The sequence below is a fragment of the Perca fluviatilis genome, chromosome 12 (genome assembly GCF_010015445.1).
Source record: "Perca fluviatilis chromosome 12, GENO_Pfluv_1.0, whole genome shotgun sequence".
NCBI lineage: Eukaryota > Metazoa > Chordata > Actinopteri > Perciformes > Percidae > Perca > Perca fluviatilis.
The window spans coordinates 3,922,655-3,943,964 of record NC_053123.1 but is presented as its reverse complement, the minus strand read 5'-3'; the positions used below and the strand labels follow the sequence as shown (position 1 = coordinate 3,943,964).

General features: G+C 40.7%; 1 protein-coding gene across 2 annotated transcripts in view; it reads left to right on the top strand.

Moving 5' to 3' along the window:
- Nucleotides 1-21,310, top strand: part of LOC120570296 (inactive dipeptidyl peptidase 10-like) — a 154,201-nt gene that overhangs the window by 67,514 nt on the left and 65,377 nt on the right. The window contains exons 2-3 of one of the 2 annotated variants that reach the window (XM_039818563.1): nucleotides 11,447-11,558; nucleotides 11,835-11,930. In XM_039818563.1, the coding sequence (XP_039674497.1) occupies nucleotides 11,447-11,558; nucleotides 11,835-11,930 (208 nt within the window). Of the gene's footprint in view, nucleotides 1-11,446; nucleotides 11,559-11,834; nucleotides 11,931-19,758; nucleotides 19,870-21,310 lie in introns of those variants that run through there. The other variant, XM_039818565.1, reaches the window with a different exon arrangement.

Here is a 21,310-nt window from a genome sequence, read left to right as displayed (position 1 = left end):
CAGAATATAAAGTAATCTCGGAGATTATTCCTTCACAGCGCTGTGCAATGAGAGAAAAATCTCAGAGCTGAACCGGGCAGACACAGCACTTTTCATCAGACTCACCCCGGGTTAATTAATCTACTGCTAACTAATAACATTACCGTCGCCAAAATACCCACGCGAACCAAATCCCCTACTTCACCGTTAACCGTCAAGCCTCTAAACCTGTATGGAAATTAACACCTCTGCTGAAATGTTAAATTCATTAACGATCACACACACACAGAAACACACACAGAAACACACACACGTTCTGGTGGTTGATGAACGCAGATATGTGCTGATCAGCTTTTATAACAGGCCGGGTGGGTAGCACACTGCTATGAGTCCATGATGCTAATGTTTGATTACTCCACAGTCATTGTGATATTTTGTGATTACATTCTGAATCTGCAACATTCTCTGCCAGGTAAATCAGTAAGTCAGTAGTAGGGTATACAGGGGAGTTGCATATTAAGTGGTTTGGGGTCCTTCTGTAAGTCATTTTGGGGTACAATTTGGTTTTGGAGAATTCTACAAGCAGCAATACCACAGGCCAAGCAATCGGCCGTTCCAAACAGGCTTTTTTTCCAACGGGCACTGCACTAGTAAACATAAATTTTAGATGGAGATGAGCGTTTATCCAGTTGTTTCTCGTCCCCGTTTGCTCAGCGCCGTTAAATATTATAATATTATGTACGGGACGCAGGAGTTTTCCAAAGTTTAGGAAACTAACATTGTGATTGGGTCTGATTACTGATTACAGTTTCAGAAAGATAATAACTGACAAAGCTGATCACATGTAGACTTTGTCCATGACATCTTTCAGTTCATCACTTTGACACAGACACTAAGAACATTTCCTGAAAGCCGGGCACTGCAGTTTTTAGCAGGGGTAAACTTTTGTTACTAGTCCTATTTGACAGAAGACAACAAGGTGGCAGAGTAGATTAGACAGATGTATCAGCAACAACATTAACACACAACAACAGGACAAAACAAACAAAATGATTGACATAACAGCAAAGAAGTTATGAGTAGGATTTGTTATACAGTAGTTCATCTAGAGTTAATTGGGTTATGGGAATTATTAATGGATAGGATGTATTCATATATATTTGTATTTTCTTTGTAAGTGTGAAAGTGCGTTCTCTAAGTGTGTTGTGTATGTGCGAGAGTTATGAAGGAGATGTGTGGTTATGTGCAAAGATGTGCAAAAACAACAGAAATAAATTATTTGGTGCGTTAATAAACATTTGCCGCACTAGTGAGTATTTCCAGCAGCAGGACGGTGTGTGTGGGATTGAGTCTAAAACTACTGTGTTTGTGTGTGTGTGTGTGTGTGTGTGTGTGTGTGTGTTCATGGTAATGAAGGAACATTGGCATATTTTTGATTTTTTAGCCTTTTTTCTTATGCAGCAGTTACTTGGTATGAATAAGTTTGTTTTGGTTTTCTGTATTTGTTTATTTTATATTAATGTTTAATTTGTTTGTTTGTTTATGTATGTGTGCACCTATCACCAAGGCAAATTCCAAATAAGTGTATTTATTGTGGCAATAGAACCTTTACTGATTCTGATATATATTATGCTATAAAGCACATCATACAGTGTGTTTGGATGTGCGCAATTAATAATACGACAGCTTCAGACTTAGAACTTTATCTTGGTAACTTTATCTGTACCTGTATGCAGAAGATGACCCCGTTTCTGTCTGAGATGAGTAATGAATCCATTGTTGCACCATCTGCACCAAACTGCTTTATCTCCCTAAGTTAAGAAGAAGAAGATATCATTTTTCAATCCCTCTTGGGGAAATTCAGATTCAGTTACACACACACATAGGCTTGTAATACACACAAGCACACACAGGAGCTATAATATATATATATATATATATATTTTTTTTAAGAGAGATAGGGAGTGATAGGGCTGCCATATTCAGGCACCCCGAGCAGTTGAGGGTTCTGTAAAGGGCTGGGCAATATATCGATATTATATCGGCATCGATATATGTGGCTACTTATTATCATAACAATAATATAGTGATATGACACAAGTGTTGTCTTTTTCCTGGTTTTAAAGGCTGCATTACAGTAAAGTGATGTCATTTTCTGAACTTACCAGACTGTTCTAGCTGTTTTATTATTTGCCTTTACCCACTTAGACATTGTATCCACATTACTGGTGATTATTTATCAAAACTCATATTGTGTTATTAATTTGTGCAAGCACCATTTAGTCAACACTACAAAATCGCCGCAATGTCGACATCAATGTATCTGGTCAAAAATATTGGGATATTTGATTTTCTCCATAATCGCCCAGCTCTATTTCTGTGCATTGCTCAAGTGCACCTCGGCAGTGACCAGGAGGTGAACTGGCATCCCCTTGCCACCCCCCAGTCCCCAAGCAATGTCCTTATGGCGACCAAGCTACTGTCGCCACAAAATCTTGTTTGCAAAGATTACAATGTTCATAGAAAAACCTTGCAAGCCTTTTACTACACCCAAAGGACATCTCCCACTCATGCTTTCTCTTAATATTCAGTGTCCTGGATAACCGCTGAAGCACAGCATCCCTCCCTGCTTTTATATGACAGAAATGTCAAGTGGTCCCAGCTCTACACTCAAAGCAAGGTGATATATTATCTCTCAAATTCAGCCTCTGGGATATTTATATGAATATTTCGCTCTGCCAATTCATCATGTAAATGTTGTTCCCGTCCGCCAAAGTGCTCAGTAAAATATTGAATTGAGGCACAGGATGCACTCCATTTCTTTAGCTTGTCATTGTCAACAGATGAGTGCTGAAGTCAGTCTGGATAGATTGGTATAATATCCATGAGGCCAAAACCACTCTAAAACAAGCTTCCAGGACCACTTAAGACTGGAAATTAAGCTGAGTTAGTCCCAGGTCACATTTTGGCAAGATATATGAGACTCATTTTAATTTACAACATTATTGAATGAGTAGTAAATAAGGGGACATACATTGTATTGTATATACTCTATGTACAGAGTGACAAGCTTATATACTTATATAAAATAACACTTGTCAGTGCTTTCTGTATTCTGTATTTCTGCAACATACCCTGACACAAGGAAGAATCCTGAAGTCAAAGGCAACTGCAATACTACATGGTTAGGTTCAGGCAACCAAACTACTTAAAGTTTAGGAAAAGATCATGGTGTAGGTTAAAATCATGGACATTTGTTATGTTACATCACTCCCAGTTACACATGTAACCCAGAACATGACAAATTTCATATTGTTCTGTAAAGTCAAAAAATTAAATCGCCATTTACTATTATTTTCCAATCGGGACTCAATCAGTGGGTCTCCTGAGGAAATGTGTGTCTGCGTTTGTCTGACCCATACAACACCCCAACCTGCACCTTATGTAGAATTTGGCGCTCTTATACTTTGTTAGCTTACTTATTGCTTTGCTCCTGTGATAATTATAATGTCCACTAGAAGGCGCTGACAATATAAAAAAATTTAAATATCAGTCGTAATTGTTGCTCAGGCCCTCCAGAAAAACGCGATTATGCGCGTAATTCAATGCATAATCAGCCAAAGTCCGCATATTCATGCGGGGGCCGCATTTTTTCAAATATGCCTCACTTTCGCCGCATAAATTGCCGATTTCCACGCAAAATATGCGAGGCTTGCATGATTTCATAATCCCCGCATTTTCGTTGCAAAAAAGTCACATATATCTTAGCAGAAAGTTGAAAAAATGTTGCGTTTACTTCACACAAGAGCAGCCATTTTCCCCTGTTGCCATGGGAACGTTATGAAGTGACGTAATTACTCAACGTGAACATCATCGAAAAGCAGGTGTTGGAGGTTGAATTTGACATGTACTTTGAGTCTCTTAAGTTGGTATCCAATAAGAAAGCTATCTTAATATCTGATGTCTACTCAAATTTCTTTGTTTGAGTGCTCCTGCTGTCTATATTAACGATTTTTGAAAGTCTGTCTCTTTTGTATCTTTTATTTCCCTCTGTTAAGACTATAGTCTTTCATTTTTACTTTCATATTATATTGTTTGTATATATTTTTGTATGTTATTTGTTTACATATTTTGATGACTGAATATCTGTAAACTTTTTTAAAATAAAGTTTAAAAAAAAAGCAGGGTGTTGGGGAATCACTTTTTTTCTCTTTTTCATCAAACCGCAGTTTTTACAAGTTCCCGCAATTTCATCGCATAAAATTGCATAAATATCCTGCATATTCCATCGCATTTTTTAAGAAAACTAACGCATAATCAAGGATTTTTGCCCACAACAGTCACAAAAAAAATGTTCTGGAAGGACTGGTTGCTTAAATCTATAGTGCGTACTTTCTGTCTCCCCCATGAGGAATTCTAAGAAATGACAACAACACTGACGGCGCGTCCACATGATACAAGCCTTCACTGGACTCATTTGAGTTGAGATAAGTTGGAAAATTATCCTCCTCCGGATACGCTGGTTAATCCCAGACCTTAAACCCTCTGACTGGTTGGCTTGGCCCTGCCGTAGGCAATAGTGAAGAACGTAGAGACCACCTCAGGCTGACTTACAGACCAAATACAACTTATTTTGACGCTCACCGAAAAGGAGTCACAGGGGGATTTACTTGATGTCGTGGCTTTTAAGCCATCAATCTTTTAAGGCACTTTCCACCTTCTGTAGCACTCTCTTAATAGAACTGAATATTAGGAAATGTACAATATATGTAGCGTTTTGTATCCAGGATGTTCCCAAATCTTAAGGTGATTTTGTTGAACCAAAAAACGTTTTATACAAGGACTGTCACAGTTTGGTCCTTTGGAATTTGGTATTTAAAACAACACAATTTTCTAAAACCAAGTTGCCTTGATAAGTAAACTTAGCGTTGCGTAGAATTTCTGTTTGGTTGCAATGTGTTTAAAAAAAAAAAAAAACTAAAATCCAACATGCCAGTTAAACTGCATTCCACATGAATTATTAAGTTACGTAACAAACAAACTTATTCGAACCCAAACTGTATTTTCCTTAACCCAACCACATAGTTGTGTTGCTTCAACCTAGCCAGGTAGTTCAATGGAGAAAGTTAACATGTTTAAAACTGCAACCGTTTCACAACGCACACCGGTCACTGGTATGAGGAAAATAAGTTTCCCTTGAAAACGTAACTGAGAATGTTTAGTTTAGTTGGAAGGACCAGAAGGCCATTTGACTGACAGTCTGTTATCCCAAAAACAAAGAACCGTTTCTCAGGAAATATGTGCATAATAATTAGTGTGTAGCATAGCTTTTGAGAAGCAGCCCTTCGGAGCAATACGCCTTAGGGACAATGGGCCCTATTTTAATGATCTAAGCGCACGCTGTGAAGCGCCTGGTGCAGGTGCGTTTAGGGCGTGTCCAAATCCACTTTTGCTAGTTTGACGGTGGAAAAAAAGGGCCCGTGCGCCGGGCGCATGGTTCAAAAGGGTTGTACTTAGTGTCTTCATTAATCGATAGGTGTGTTTTGGCCGTAACATGCAATAAACCAATCAGAGATCATCTCCCATTCCCTTTAAAAGCCAGGCGCGTGTGGACCTTGGAGCATTGCTATTATGATGGAGGATTTGCACCGTAATATTTTTCTTTGTAATCTTTTGCATGTTTGTGTCCTGCTGCGCTTACCTGTGTGTGTGTAACAAGCATAGTGTGTGTGCGCTGTGCACGAGCCTAGGAGCATTTTACTAATGCTCTGTTAAAATAACAATGAAATGCAGCGTTATTGACTTTAGACCAGCTTTTTGTTGGTCAATGGCATGATCACTTCCCGCTGCCTCAAGATAGCAATACGGCCAGAATGCACCTGAACACACCTCCCTGTAAGACCAGCACACCCATGGGCACACAGATGGGCGCAGGTGCATTTGCCATTTAAACGACGTGGGTGCTGGACAGGAAATTGACAACCGCGTGGGTCTTAAACTAGCAAAGACACTTACGTCGGGCTTTGCGCTGTGCTGCACCGGGTGCAAGATAGGGCTTCAAAATTATGAACTGTCAGATCAATGGGCAGTCCCTGCTCAAATATATGGTGGATTACTTTTAAGAGCAATTGTTATTTGACTAAAATATTACCACATAATGTAATGACTATGAATAGCATGAGAAAAAAAAAAGATCATTTCAACTTTTTTTCCCAATCTTTACACGGAGAGAAATCTTTCTTTGTGAATTGCATGTTTACTGAATCGTGCTTCTGATTGATTCTCAACCACAGAGAACACCATCTCTGGTAGAAAAAGAGCTGGAGCCTTGGAAACCAGCAGCGTTCATGCTCTCAGCCTGACGGACTTACAGGAAACCACAGTGTGATAAATATTAGCTGCTGTTTCATGTTTCTGATGTATGCTGCTTCTAGGTCACAGAGTGAAGTTACACAAACTGGCTTTCTTTTTCGAGTTTATTCTGTTTAAGTGTTTGTCTGCCAGTTGGTTTGGCTCTTCACGTGTTCCTGTGACTTGTGTTATCCAAAGCATACTCTATGCATGTTCCTGCTGAATGGTATTGATCTGCCAACTAATCCTGTGACTACACAAAGCGTTTGACTGTCAGGATAGACGCAGTGGGGACGGAGACTTCATTTCAGACAGAGATTATGACTGAGATTAGCAGCTCTATAACACAGTGCACTTTATGGCCCGCTTTCTGTGCAGTTCAATTTCTGCAAGTGTGTATCTTCAAAACAGCACCTGGCACAATGCTGCAGATAGTTGAGTGCATTTCACTACAAGTAAAATCACATTTTGCTGTCACAAAGATAGTGTCAGAAATAGCATGTGCACTTCAGGTTTCTTGGACGTCATAGAGGGAATGCTTTGCCTCTCCTGACAGGTGAGCAGCTGAGATACAGTATAATTTGGTATCTGTTAGATAGTGTTGCTTTGCAACCAACAAGCCTTCTAGCATGGTGCTGACAAACAGTAAGACCTTGACTTGGCATCTTTAAAAAATATTTTTCTCTGATGCACCATTTGCTTCAAAAGGCAAGAGCTAACTGGCTTACCAGGTTTGGACAAGATGTAAGAAGAGTATTTTCAGGTCAAGTATTTAGGAGATTCTACCTAATAATCCTCTCACCGTTGGGAGTATTGATGGTATTAGTAGAATAATCCATCAACCAATCAGAGCCTTGTAGGTGGGATTAAGAATCTGGATAGATAACTAGATACCTGTCTACAAACATAACAAATAAGAGTTTTAGACCTTTTTTCAAGGACGAGAACAAGAGTGTCCAAAGGGGTGAAAACCACTTTAAATCGGATCACGTTTTTATTTCCGAGGGTCAGCTTGTGGGTTTTGTAAGGGCCGGCATGAGGGACAAGACCTACTAAATTGTGAGTTTTGCAGGGAGGTTGGTAACGGTAGTTAACATTATCCGTTCACTTTAGCTAGACTACTGCAGCCTTCATACTGTATATGTCATATCAATCATATTCTTTACACAATTACTATTGGAAGAACTGCTAATAAGTGTACATTCACTATATAAAAAGCACTATGTTTTGGAGGAAAAAGGGCGCGAGGTAGAGTTTAGATTCTCTGCCCGAGCCCGACCTGGCTGATATTTTCCACCGCTATCCTCGGGCCGGGCCGGGCCGGGCCCTTGATCAAGCATTTGTGTTTTTTTAATCATTACTTTATTAGTCTTATTAGTAGCTCTGGGTATGCTACACGTCCTGCACTGACTTGAGTGTAAGGTAGACTGTGCTACATCGTGTCTCCCCCATCTGCAGCACGGTTGTCGGCCAGTGCGTCAGCATGCAGACCGTGGCGAAGGACAGTATTAATTAGGTGATCGAGACAAGAAAGTCCCCTATATGGTTCCAGGGCTTTGATTATGTTGCTGCCTTGATCTGTTACCCACGCTGTTCGGCTGAGAGCGAGGGTGGAGTTATTTTCACGTTTCTTCAATCGGATCCATTTGCAATCCATTCCATTCTGAATAAACAAACAGCGCAGTTTACATGCTTTGTCCTTGTTGCATTATTCATTAAGATCGTTCTAAACAGATTTCTGTAGTTCAATCAACTCGGAATTGTAGTTGAGAATGTCAGTTATAACGGCCCACGTATTAAAAAATTGTCGGGTTTAAATCAGGCTCGGGCTCATAATTCCAGTTAAGGTGTCGGGCTGGGCCGGGCTCGGACACAACGTGCACGGGCTCGGGTAGGGTCGGGCTTGATTTTTTGGGCCCAATCTAAGCTCTAGCGCAAGGCTGTCGTCCGATTGGAAGTTGTTCAAGAGGCTCTTTCGTGGTCGTCTTCGACTATATTATTCAGTGGTGCGTGGTGGTTCATGGGATGAGTAGTTCCTTCGCTCGGAAATGAAAATATGTACACAGTCTTGTACCTTTGACTTTTTGGGGATTTTTGGTTTGTTTTTTTCACTCAAAATTATATGTTGTATGCTAATGAGTCACGTCGTAGCTAGTTAGCCTAAGGCATGGTCTAAAACTCTTTATGTACGGATTTTTTCAGATGTCGATTGGAGAAATTAATGGGAAACTCACTTCCGGAAACTAAGCTCTCTCGGATGAGGGGAGGGACTGTTGAGGTCTATGGTGCACATACAGTATGTTAGCCATTGTTGTTTATAGAAGTGTTTGCCAGTTCTTTGTAAATGAACTGACTTGGATCTAATTAAATTCAAGTGAATTTGGTTTGTCTTTGGTTGGAAGCTGGACATTCAGAATTGGCTCTTTAAAATTGTAGATGGAGATATTTAATGGATCTCTTCAGTGGCCATTTAAATGGTTTTCAAAATGGAAATATAGCAGCGTTTGAACAACTCTTTAAGGCACATTTTCACAGCAGGGGCTGACGAGACTCAGTGAATTCCAGCACATGAAAATGTACACTATCTGGAACATAACGACCTGTCAGCTCAGTGTATCACTGGAGGTCTATGAATAATGATCTGATGAAGAAATCACAATGGCAAATAGTGTTCCTGATGTGTAATGAGGGTTGCTCTAGTTAATGAGGCCAAACAAAACAGAAAACAAAGACAACACAAACAAAATGATGTTAAATCTAGACTGGAGGAAAATTACTTTTCTCTTGTGAGCGATGCACAATGTTAATATGGAGAAGCTGTGGGGACTAGGTGTGAGGCTAACTTTGTAGAGTAGAACTAGGGGGGTGAAGTAGAGTTGGCAAGGCTCCAGGATATTTATCTGTGAATCATCCTCCCAATGAAAATAATGAAAAGATCCATAAATACACAGACAGGTTTTCAGTAGCTTGGGGCTCTGTAAGCGAGCAAGATTTATTTAGAAGACTGCTCTGCATAATTCATGTCAGACAGTAGATAAAAAGTTTGAGATGAGTCCAAAAATGGGCCTGGTCTTCAGAGAATTGTTCTGCCCTGTTTACACTGAGAAGCTTTCATCAAGTTCTGCAGTAGGGACAGTGACAACTCCACAAGCCTATGGGTTTGTTCCAAGAAGCAGGTCTACTCATTTACAAGGAAAACAGAACAAGTAGAGTTCTGTTGTTTTTTGGGGGGTTTTCAAGTACCAGATTTGAGAAGGCTTTAGGTTTTACTTTCAAAGTTAACATCACCTGTCAATCAATGACCTTTTGGAAAACTAAAGGAATATGTGTTCATGCAAATCCATATAACATATTAAAAAGGAGAAACTTTTCATTACTTAGGCTGTAACAATACTTTATGGGATTTTCTGTATTGTATCACCTCTATCAAATATGGAAATCCAATTTCTGGCAAACTTTGCTTGTACATTTTTAGATATACGTAATACCTCTCTAGATACTCTGATTAAGTAAAGTCACTATGATGAAAAAAATAAAAAATAAAACAAATAAAAAATAAATCTGAATTGGATGATTTGGAATCCAGCACTCTTGTTTGGGCAGATTCTGACTCGGCAATTCATCATCCACCATCTGCTCAGCTCTGTAAGAAACATGATCATATGATCACGCTTATCATAGCCAAGCCTGTTTCCAGCTTTTTATCCTGAATTTGGGCTTTTTTATTGGAGACCAATGCAGTGAATTTGTGTACTGATCCCTCAAGCTATCCTCAAGTCAACAACCAAGTTAGCAGGGTTTTTAAATAGGATAGAGAACCTTGGTGGTCCTTTTCAGTTTCTTCCTAACACTGTCCCTGCAGCACTTGACATAATTCAGGTTTTATGAGAAGACGGTGGGAATTGTAAAGAAGTTCAACTTGTTTTGTAGATTCTTCAGTTGCTGCTCTGTTTTTACAAAGAATAAGCAGCTCTGATTTGTGCCAATATTTGCTGTGGTCTTAATGGTCCTATGGATTAGGGATGCTAATTTAGAGTTTATTTTCTGACTGATAGCTGACCCTCGTTATCTGATCATTAACCGTTAACTGAGACCCAGTTCACCAGTCCGGGAGACTTGGACATATACTTTCCGCATTACGCAGACAAAGGCGGACTTGTACTAGTCGCACAGCCACAATGTTCCGTGCATTCTCGTGGAAACATGTAGCCACTTTCGTGGAACCGATTGCGCGACCGACACAAGTACCCCAGTGGTCCGCGGTGTGTATGTCCGAGCCCATCTCCACCGCATTCACCTGCAAGGTTGTCAGCTGTGTGTCTGCCTGTTATGCTCTGTGTGTAGGACAGCTGATTTACCCGGCCAGTCCTCATTGATATAGTTTCATGTGTCACGTAGCTCTCAGCTGTGAGCGCCGTCCAGCAGAGAGCCACGGACAGCTAAAAGAAAGCTAAAACGCAACTTCCTAGTGCATAATTAGCACTAGCAAGTTACCTAGCAGTTAGTAAATGCATTGTAGAGCCTATATATCCTTTATCATGCAAAAAAGTTTTAATCATGTTTTTAACTGTTAGCAACTTATAGTATTAATCGGTCAGAATTCTTATTGTCGGTCAACAGTTAAACAGTTGATTATGAACATCCCTACTATGGACAGACTTAAATATGATTAAACTTAGACTTTACATGCTTTAAATGTGTATATAGAATTTTTTCAGACAGTTTTTTTCCTTTGTTCAGAAGAGTTTAGGGATGCCAGGGACAAACACTGCTATGCTTTAGCAACTTAAACTCCACGTGTTTACAGAGCACAGCGGGTGCTTTCAGTCTTAAATATAGCCTACTTTATTAATGCCCAAAAGGGGGAAGTTGTGCCCTCCGTGTCCCCTCGGATTTATGCTCAGGCTCAGTCAACCCCTGCATGAAAGGCTTAATCCTCAGTCTTGTGCAAGGACACTTCAGCAGCTAGCTGCACCGGGGGAAGCTGCTCAAAACCCCACAAGCGTTTGCTTACCTAATATATCAACCCACCCCCCTTTTCTTTCCTGGGTGTTATTTTGTTTTTATTAACATGATTGATTGTTATTGACATGCTTTGTTTTCTCTTCTTGTTTAGGACACGGGGCCTATTGGGGGAGATAAAAACTGGAAGGGCATTGGCATCTCCCTGCTGGTTATTGTGGCGGTGCTGTCTCTCATTGGTCTGTCCATTGTTCTGCTGTCAAAAGGTGAGGCTCCCTGCAGATCCATTAGATCATCACAGGCACACAGTTTGTGGAAAATGAATGGAAACTGCCGCTTCGTCCCGATGCAAAAGAGCTATTACGTTCGTTGTGTGATGTACTGTATGTATGAGCAGATCATGGGATAACATATCTGTGCTTTTGATGTAGCCTCTGATTTTTCTCAAATGATTTGTAGCTGAATTTTGAGACTTGATTGTAATTTATTACAGTTGATTAATTGTTGATGGTATATTACATACATTTTCTTTTATTCTGTAGATGATGGTGGTAAACCCTTTGGTTCACATTTGACACTGGATGACCTCTTTCAAAGAAACTTCCAAATACATGATCCTGATGCAAAGTGGATCAGTGGTATGTATGGAACAAACACTGAAAATTGTTCTTAAGGTAGTATAGAAAGGTTGTCAAATGTGGTTTATTCAGCAATATCCCAGCTTACATTCTATCACATTACTTCTTTTATTTATTTATTTCTACAATATCTGCCCATCCGCTGCACTTACAAAAACTATGAACTCATGGGGATCAAAAAAATGTAAATCTGTCCAATACGGGATGTCTCTAGCCTGACGTGGTTATACTCAGATTCTAGTCAGAATAGGAGTCTGATACCGATCCATTGGGCTGTGATTATGGGGCGTGTTCCAACCGAACCAGGAAAGAAAATGCCTCTGCACTCAACTGGATAGACCTACAACCAATCAGAGCAACGGAACTCAACTCAACTGTCAACAGAACTCAACCACTCAAAACCAATGAGACTAGACGGTCTATCGTCTCCATAGCAACCACTATTTGCACTTCTGTTCTAACTTCTGACTTTTAGACTTTTTTGTAGCTAGATATATCATTTGTTTCGCCTAAATATGAACGTGGATAACGTTAGTGACATGCTTGCTACAGTTGCATTTCTAGTGATGAATCGTCAAAAACACGTTTTATTTCTCAGATTCACGGCTTTGTTCCAACGCCGCTGGGCGCTCTCTCTCTTCAGTCACGCTCTCTCGCGCGACCATATAACGTTACAGTCGCAGCGACACCATCAGCTTGAGTTTGAGGATTTTAAAATGAATGCACTGTCGATATCTTCTATAACAGATGCGATGGCGGAATCTACGCATCTCAATTCTCCGAATTCAACCCAAGCGCTCTTTGGTGACGTGGTTGATTAAAGGGAAACTTCACCGATTAGCATTAAGCTTTGTATCAGTAGAAACCTGGTAGTATTTTTGAATGACCGTGATTCCCTCCCTCATGTCCCCCTGAGAGGGGAGATCTCTGTATTGTGGGTCTGTAAAAAAGCCTCAGATGATGCAAAATGACGATTTTTGCATCATCTGAGGTTTTTTTGCCCAGAGGCAAAAGACTACAGCCTGTACTAGGAGCCACTTCCGCATAGCCCAAAGGGGGTTGGACTGTCGGCTTTTTCCGGAGATTGCCGAGGTAAAAACGGTTTTCAGCCATCTTGAATCCTTCGCCGCTAGCTTCAGCAGGAGCAGAAACTGTTCATCCCGAATTTGAAATTTTAGAACAACAATTATGTGCATTCAAACTACCACACACGTGTACCACCAGGATACATTGGAACACATCGGAGAATATGCAGGACACTTTATTACAGACGCAATACTCCACAACACGCGAAGCTTTGCCTGCACGGAGACCAGCGGTGGTGGTGCGATTCCTAACGGCGGTAAAAGTAACCTCATCGAGTGCGTAAACAAAGGGTTCGTGCCAACGCGCCGTACATCTGTTCACCAATCCTACATGCAAGTGTCCGCTCACCATTAAACAAACTGGACTACATCCAACTTTAACGAAACTCCCAACGTGAGTTCAGAGACTGTGTGCTGTGTTGTTGTTGTTGTGGAAATATTGCTGTGGACAATCCAGCCTGCTGCTCTGTCACCGGGTAAGACTACTAGTGGAGGCGGGCTGTGTTACCAAGGACTGCCTGTTGCAGAAATGGGGTGATTTGTATCCAACTGCTAACTGCGCGCGCATGGTGTTTGTGACTAAAATGCCGACAATTCTAGCTACATCCCACGCAAATGTACGGGCGTTGTTTATAGATGTTTATACCACAGCCCACCAAGAGCTAATGCTAGTAGCTATGTGTTAGCCTTCTTTTTATTACATGGATTGGTTGAATTTCTAATATAGAATGCGGTCTGTTATTTCTTGATAACAGACCGTTGTTAGCGATAACACACCGTTGCCATGCATAGCAGAGCGTGGCCATGGACACAGTTCTGTTCACTCTGGAGCTATCAATCAATCCGCTGAAAGAAGTCCGGATAATGTATCAGCTGTGGCCAAAAAAGCATGTTTTAAAATGTGTAACACCACTTGAGCCACGGTGAAACGTGTCTGTAAAGGGCAGGCGTGGCTTGTGAGTGGCCTCATACAGCAGCAAAGCAAGTGCATTCTGGGATTTGGTGTCTTTCATCCATATGAGCCAAAAAAAAATTTCTGACTTATCTCGGCCTAGAAGGCACCAATTTCAATTTTCTTTTCACATTTCTACTACATTAGTGACCCAATTTAAAGATATATTCAGCTTTCCAGCGGTGAAATTTCCCTTTAAGTTACTGTTGACCATCTGTCCATCATATAAAGCCCTGATAATTTGATTGGTCCGAACAGCTCTGGTCGGAGCATAGTTTCTCCACAACGGATCAAGTCCAGACCGAACTTCCCAACCTCAAATGTTGTGGGCAGGGCTAAGTTCGGCTGGAATCCAGGCTAGGATGTCTCAGAATTTAGTTGACATGTTGGTTAAGTTTGGACTATACATCAGGAAAGGTTGAGATGAGGTTTCTCCCACATAAACAATTACTCCCCTATCCTACAAACTGATGAAAACTAAGGCATAAAAAAAGCATTGCTCCTAAAAAAAAAAAAGTATGTTTTTATACTGACTGTTATCACGATTTCACCGGTCACCTTATGTTTAGATAATTGTATCCCCAATTGCATTGTGTTAAAACAAAATCACTGCCTGGATCACGTTCAGAGGCTTTTTTTGTGTGAATGAACACCACGTTAATGTACAGCACCAGAGTTGCGAGGATGTGTTTGGTTGAAATCCGGCTGTTAGACTGCTGTCGGCTCAGTCACACTCTGTTTTCCACTTCTGAAAGCCTGATCTTGCAATACCTACTCCTCTCAAATGCTGCCTGTCTCACATGCACCGGAAAAAAAAGTCCTCATGTAACCTTAGAGAAGTCTTCTCCATATTTTTGTGTGATACTTCTCCCATGAAGGCTGGCGACAGCAAAACATCTTTGTTGTGAAGATGTTCTTGAAAAAAAAAAGGAAGGAATGGCAATGAAAACTCTCGATGACTCCTTCAGAACCACAGAGAATACAGTTACAGCCTTGGTGAAAGGTTGCTGTGATTCTGTCTTCATTGTAATTGGTCTGAGAATAGTTGTAGATTTTCTTGACAGTGTAAATCAATAAAATTTGCATCTTGTAAATGAATAGGTATTTAGTTAGGCAGCAGATAATTATCGAATCAACGATCACAGCTACTTTATAGGCACATATATATATATATATATGACAGGGTTTCCCGCAGCACTTTGCAGCTAAGGCGGCTGCCTTAGCAACACCAGCCTGCCGCCTTTACTACGTCGTCAAAATCGAATCTCTGAATATTGACAGAGAGCGGCGCTCCGACAGATGCGCGTGCATGCAGAGGTGCGGGAAAATTACGTCGGCTCTGCAGTTTTGTTGAAGTCATAGAGAGTCACGGCGATGCCGATAAAGTGGTTTCAGGTGTGGTTACAGTTTTTCTAAACTTCAAGCAGACAGCGTTTGCTGCAATATGATATTAATGGCGAGGCAAAAGCAGTTGCTGTTGACGTTACACTTCCTCTGAGACAAGCAGGCACAACAGTGGTTTCTATGCCCTGGTGACTGACTGACAGGCTGAGGTTATAAGTAGAGGTCGACCGATTCATCGGTTTTGCCAATTAATCGGCACCGATAGTTTTTTCTGGTTGCGTCCGTTGCTGGAGCGGCTGAGAAGCGCGCTGTCATTCATTACACAGTACGCGAGAGCTGAGAAGGGTCTGCTGGCATCATGCATTACAATAGAGGCCTCTAGAGGCGAAATAAAAACTATCACTGTTGTTTATTTTCAACACGTGTTACTGCGCACTGCACGGAGAGCACATGCTGTGCGGAGAAGGCTGACATCAGATACGTGTTTAAAGCATCGACAGCAAAAAGTTATGTATACAGTACATTTTGTCATATCATTATAAAGTATATATTAATTTGTTGAATAGATGCTGCATTAGTAGAGAAAGAACAGCACAACAGTATGTTTGCTTTCGAGGCTGAGATGACGCTAAACATTAGCAGTAGGCTAACTTACCTCAAGCGGTTAAACACTGACAAAAATAAACGCAAGTCCGACCCAAATGGATCATCCATGATCCGTCTAGTGGCTGCCGCCGGAGAATTGAGATGTGTAGAATCGACAGCGCATTCATTTTAAAATCCTCAGCGGAGGAGCATCAACAACTGCCCGAAAGCACGGTAGTGTTATATGGTGGAGCGAGATAGAGAGTGAGTGAAGAGAGGGAGCGCCCAGCGGTGTTAGAACAAAGCCGTGACTCATTGAAATAAAACATGTTTTCGCCGATTCATCACTAGAAATGCGACTGTAGCGAGCATGTCACTATCACTAACGGTATCCACATTTATATTTACACGCAACAAATGATATATCCATCTTCAAAAAAGTCTAAAAGTCGGAAGTTAGAATGAATGCATTAAATTAATGCATATAAAAAGAGATTTGATCAGCATAAGAACGAACAGCTGAGACAATCAACTCCCCTGACACTGCTCTCCTGCTCTATCCCCACACCTCTCTCCACTGCAGCTTTTTGCAGACCATGCCCAACTCCACATATTCATATGCAGCCCTCTAGCTTCAAAAGGTAGATGCATGATCGCACCCGATACACCTGTCGACGTAAACACAAGCATACTGCGCAGGCGTCAACACTTGGGCTTCCCGTCGCCGCACTTTCTACCGTGAGAAATCACCAATAAATGCTTCAAAACCAAATGCCTTTAGGCTGAAAGAAACTGCTGTGAATAGAATCACTGTTGATGACAGCAATGTTTGCCAGCTGGAAAACCAAAACCTTGATCTAAAAGAAGCTAATATGCTCTGTAGGGTTGCAGAGTTGGGTTATTATCTTTGTGGATTTGACCCCTTTTATATAACATATAGTCATTTTCTCTTTTGTAAATATAGAAATATTAGGGTTGACAACTGATTAAAACATTTAAATCGCAATTAATCGCATGATTGACCATAGTTAACTTGTGATTAATTGCAAATGAATCAAACATTTTCATCTGTTCTAAATGTGCTTTAAAAGGGATATCTTTTTTAATGCTCAAGGGGTATTTGAGACTGGACGTAGTCCGGTGGTAACTCAGTTCACATCAACAGTACACACAAATAACTTTAGTCTTGTGGAGAGAACCATCTGGAAGGGCTTTGAAATGGAACTTCATTCAAAAGACCTCTTTCTTCATTTACTTCCGCTCAAGGAAGTAAAGTAAGAAGTTTTTTTCTGCTAGCCATACACAACGTTACTGCTGCTTCCCAAACTTCGGAGCAGCCCGAGGCCCAAATCACAGAAAGCACGTGCATTAATGGCGTGTCAAAAAAATGAGTGCCGTTAAAAGGAATTTGTGTTCACTTATTATCACATTAATTTTGACAGCCCTAAAAAATATTGATTAAAGCAGGAAAACTCTATGTACTAAAGCCTTGCAAACTAAACCTAAGTACACCAGACTAAAGTGTCATATTTCCTCATATTATTTGTACAATTCTTCTTTATGCTCACGCATTAAGCTTCTCTGATCGCACTAAGCACCATCTCAGTGATGGACAAATGGAGCACTCAGTGCAGCTATTATAAATGACAGGAAGAATACAAATATAAAAAGCTGCTATGAAGACAATTACAATTCAACTGTGTAATAGCTTGATAATAAACCAGCTGAAACTATAAGACTGCAAATGTCTTATAAACCGTAGCTTTAGTACAAGTGAGTCATTTAGGAATGTGTCAATACGCTGCGTTATTGTTTCGTGTCTCCTATGCAAATATTCCTATGCTACCGCTATGCTATGGGCATATGGTTTGGAGGCCTTGTTACAATTACAACATAATACATTTTCTTCAAACATACACTCAATAAATCAAGACAAACAAAGCAGAGACAAAGGGTGAAAATGTAAGGACCAACAAAAATGCAGGTGCAAAGCTATATATTAACTTTATATTTATGATAACAGCAATAATTGTAGTTGTTACAGTCCTAAAAACTGCCAGGGTCTTACAGGGTCTGTTTTCAGTAACCTCACATGTTCAGCACGCCATGAGCACTTGGCCAAGGGCTCGAGTCTGGCTGCCCTTTGAGCCTCTGCTCGCTCATTTCTAGGTCTGTTGGGATCCCAAAGGTGCAACAAGTCAAACTTGCATTGCCCCAAAGCACAAAATAATCATATTTTATCTGCAGTGTGTTGACAGGGCCATTGTTCAATACGATGACTCAGCAGTACTTGGCCAGTTGCTGCGATTCTTGGCCTCCAAACCTTACAGTGGTCAGTTTTTGAACACATGCCTCCAACCAACTGGTATTTTTCCACAGCTTGCCTATGGCAGATAGTGATAAGAGTGAATGACTGCCACTATCAGCTACAATAATCACAGGAACATTCATGTTGAAAGAGGTGCATCCGCTTTAGAATGTAATCAATTACAAGCGCTCACTGTATTATAACTTTTTTTTTTTTTTAAATCGATTTTAAAAATCATAAATTTTTTATTTTACTTGAAGCTGCACTAATCAGTTTTGTTTATGTTTCAATCACAGTACTGTGAAAGGTGTCACACATGGTGACGGACCAACAAAGAAGACTTTGCAGTTCCCTTCAGCTCCATAGAGCATTTTAGTCTATTCTGGATTATTGTTTTGGTTGTCTGGCCTGCGAATGTCAACCTCATTAGCCTTTATTTGTAGTCTCAGCAGCAGCTGTTTCTAGCAAAACTGTGCACAACACATTCTCATGAGTGGATTCAAATGTCGTACGTATACACTACAATTCGTGACCGGCGACCAGTCATGTGACGTTAAATTTAGCCACACAAGGTGATTGTGAGGCGGGTACGTGGTCACCACATGTGGATACTTGACTTCCTTCCGCAGTATTTTCATAGTGTGTTATTGCTACTTTTAGTCCATGAGAAAGATCTCAAAACTCATTCATTCATTCCACCACTTGGCACAAAAATGACAAAGTCACATGTTCTGTTAACCAGTAACATCAACTGACTTCCTCCTCTGCTTGCTGCCGATGGACAACTGCTAAATGATGATGTTGCAGATTTCCTCGTACTGCACCATGCCAGTTTTGCTCGGAAGAACCCAGGCACAGGGCATCTCTGTACTGGACAGTCCATCTTTAAGATTTACCGCTGCTAAGACAGCATACATGAGAGCAGCTGCATGCGAGCATGCTTCGCCCAGTCCCGCTTTGCAGGTGCAGTGGGCCATTAAAATTGTCCCATCATCATGGACCACAATTCATGGTTGTGTGGGGGTCATGTTGACGGCCTGAGAGTGGTTCACCTTAAGAGAAGACAGCAGACCAATTAGTCTAGTAGAATCAACTCAGTTGTCAATCAATGCATTTGCAACACAGTGCCAAGTTACACACGTTTTTTTTATAGTGTACGAAGGGAGTGGAGAGAGAGAAAGAGAGAGAGAGTGAGTATGTGTAGTTCATGTTACATGTTACTGTTTCCCTTAATGCTGTCAATGTTCTAATTGTTACAGTAAAAACACTTGTTAAAGCAATCTTGAACTGAATTATATGAGAGAGAGAGCTCTTAAAAAAGAACATGCCTGTTATTTCCTCCCCAAAACATGAAAAAAACGACGCTTTTCATTCGTTCTTGTAGTTTGTTTTGAAACCATGACCAGATGATTTAGCTACCCCTTGTGCTGACATACAATAGAGAACAGCTAGAAGTTAGTCTAGATAGCCTTGTTGTTATGCTTGCTGTTTACAAAGTTGGGTTAAAAGAACACTTACCTTTCCTTTTACGAGAAACATCTTCTTCTTGTGAAGGTGCCATATCTTCGAGTCAAGGACCCAGCCCGCAACAAAGTATCGATATGCCTCGGTACTCTTGTACGCTTTGAGGCTTTCACCAGTGTATGGCGACGGATTATGTATAAGGTAAATATATATGTCATTGAATGCCAGGATTGGTAGTTCGGTAGCAGCGGACAGAGGCTGGAAGAACATATCGGGTATCGAGTAGGGATCACATCCTAACGAGGATATTTTTTGAAAGTAACGTTTCTTTTCGAGGTGCGAAATGTTGCCTTTCGTAGCCATTTAGCTACTGTATCCGTACGAAGCTGTAAATTGTAGCAAGCTTGTCAGTTGGTACGGTTGGTACTTGCCCCGCCCATAGACAGTATATAAGGCCCCGCCCGTCCGGTAGGTACTCAAGATGGCGACAGTCAGTTGGAAAAAGAGCGTGATGATGTAAAAGGTCATGTGACTGATATTCATGAATAGGAAACACTGCACAGTATACGTTTTTCACAGGCTGAGTAGTGTTTCCTACGAAAAATCTTGAACCGCATTGTGCAAAATAATGACTAATGAAGGGTAAAATGTCCCCTGATTCAGTGCCTTAACCTTTACATTCCTGATACACCCTGAATAACCAATGTCAAGTCAACTTTGAGAACCATGTTTGTAGCTTTCACTGATACTAAAACGGATAAGGTCAAACTTGGCCATTTTCTTCACACCACAATATAGTTTAAAAAGTAAAAAAAAAATAAAAAACATTCCAGGGCTAGAGATGTGGGATTAATAATTTAGGTAACAGCATTATCAGTGGCATAATGGGGGGAGGGCGGGAGGGGGTTCCTTTCATTTTTGGCCTTACAAAACAGTGGCAAGTCATTGGTGGCTGGGATACTTTTAATCACAGCTGAGATTGCGTGTCACTTTTATTCTCTGAGGCTTTATAGATGGAACTGGTGTCAACTCAAGAGGACACTAGCCTCATTTTCCAATTACTTTTGCTGTAAAATGTTTTATATAACCACTGATTTGATACATGCCCTGCATATAAAATCTGCAGACTGTGGTTTGTTTCACTGTGGTAGTTTCTAAATGACAAGAGCCCTTTGGAGGATTTTTTATCGCCTGTTGAACACAAGCAATCCATCTGTCTTTCTTAGTTATTTTCCTGTCATTATACTCCAACGTGTTTTGAGTGTTTGCTAGTCTATAGCCCTCTTGTCTTCAATTGATTCCTCGGAGCTTATTCATTGACATTTACATGAGATGGGGACCTTGAAATGATTTAGACTTGTCAAATGAATTAATGGAATTCAGGCCTCCCTGGACTTTGTAGTGTTGGTTTTGGGATTAGACTGGAGTTTTTGCAGGCACTTCTGTCATTCTTTCCACTGTTGAAAGTTGAAGTGTAATCTCATTGAGCCGAATTGTTTAAGACATATCCTTCTGAATAAGTCTTTATTGTTGTTGTTTTCTTCTTCTCTCTTGTCAAACACTCTTCTCAGGGGCACCGCTGGCATCTATCATTGTAATCACTTTCTTGCGTGTTGTTTTCACTTGAGCCACTGTTTTCCTA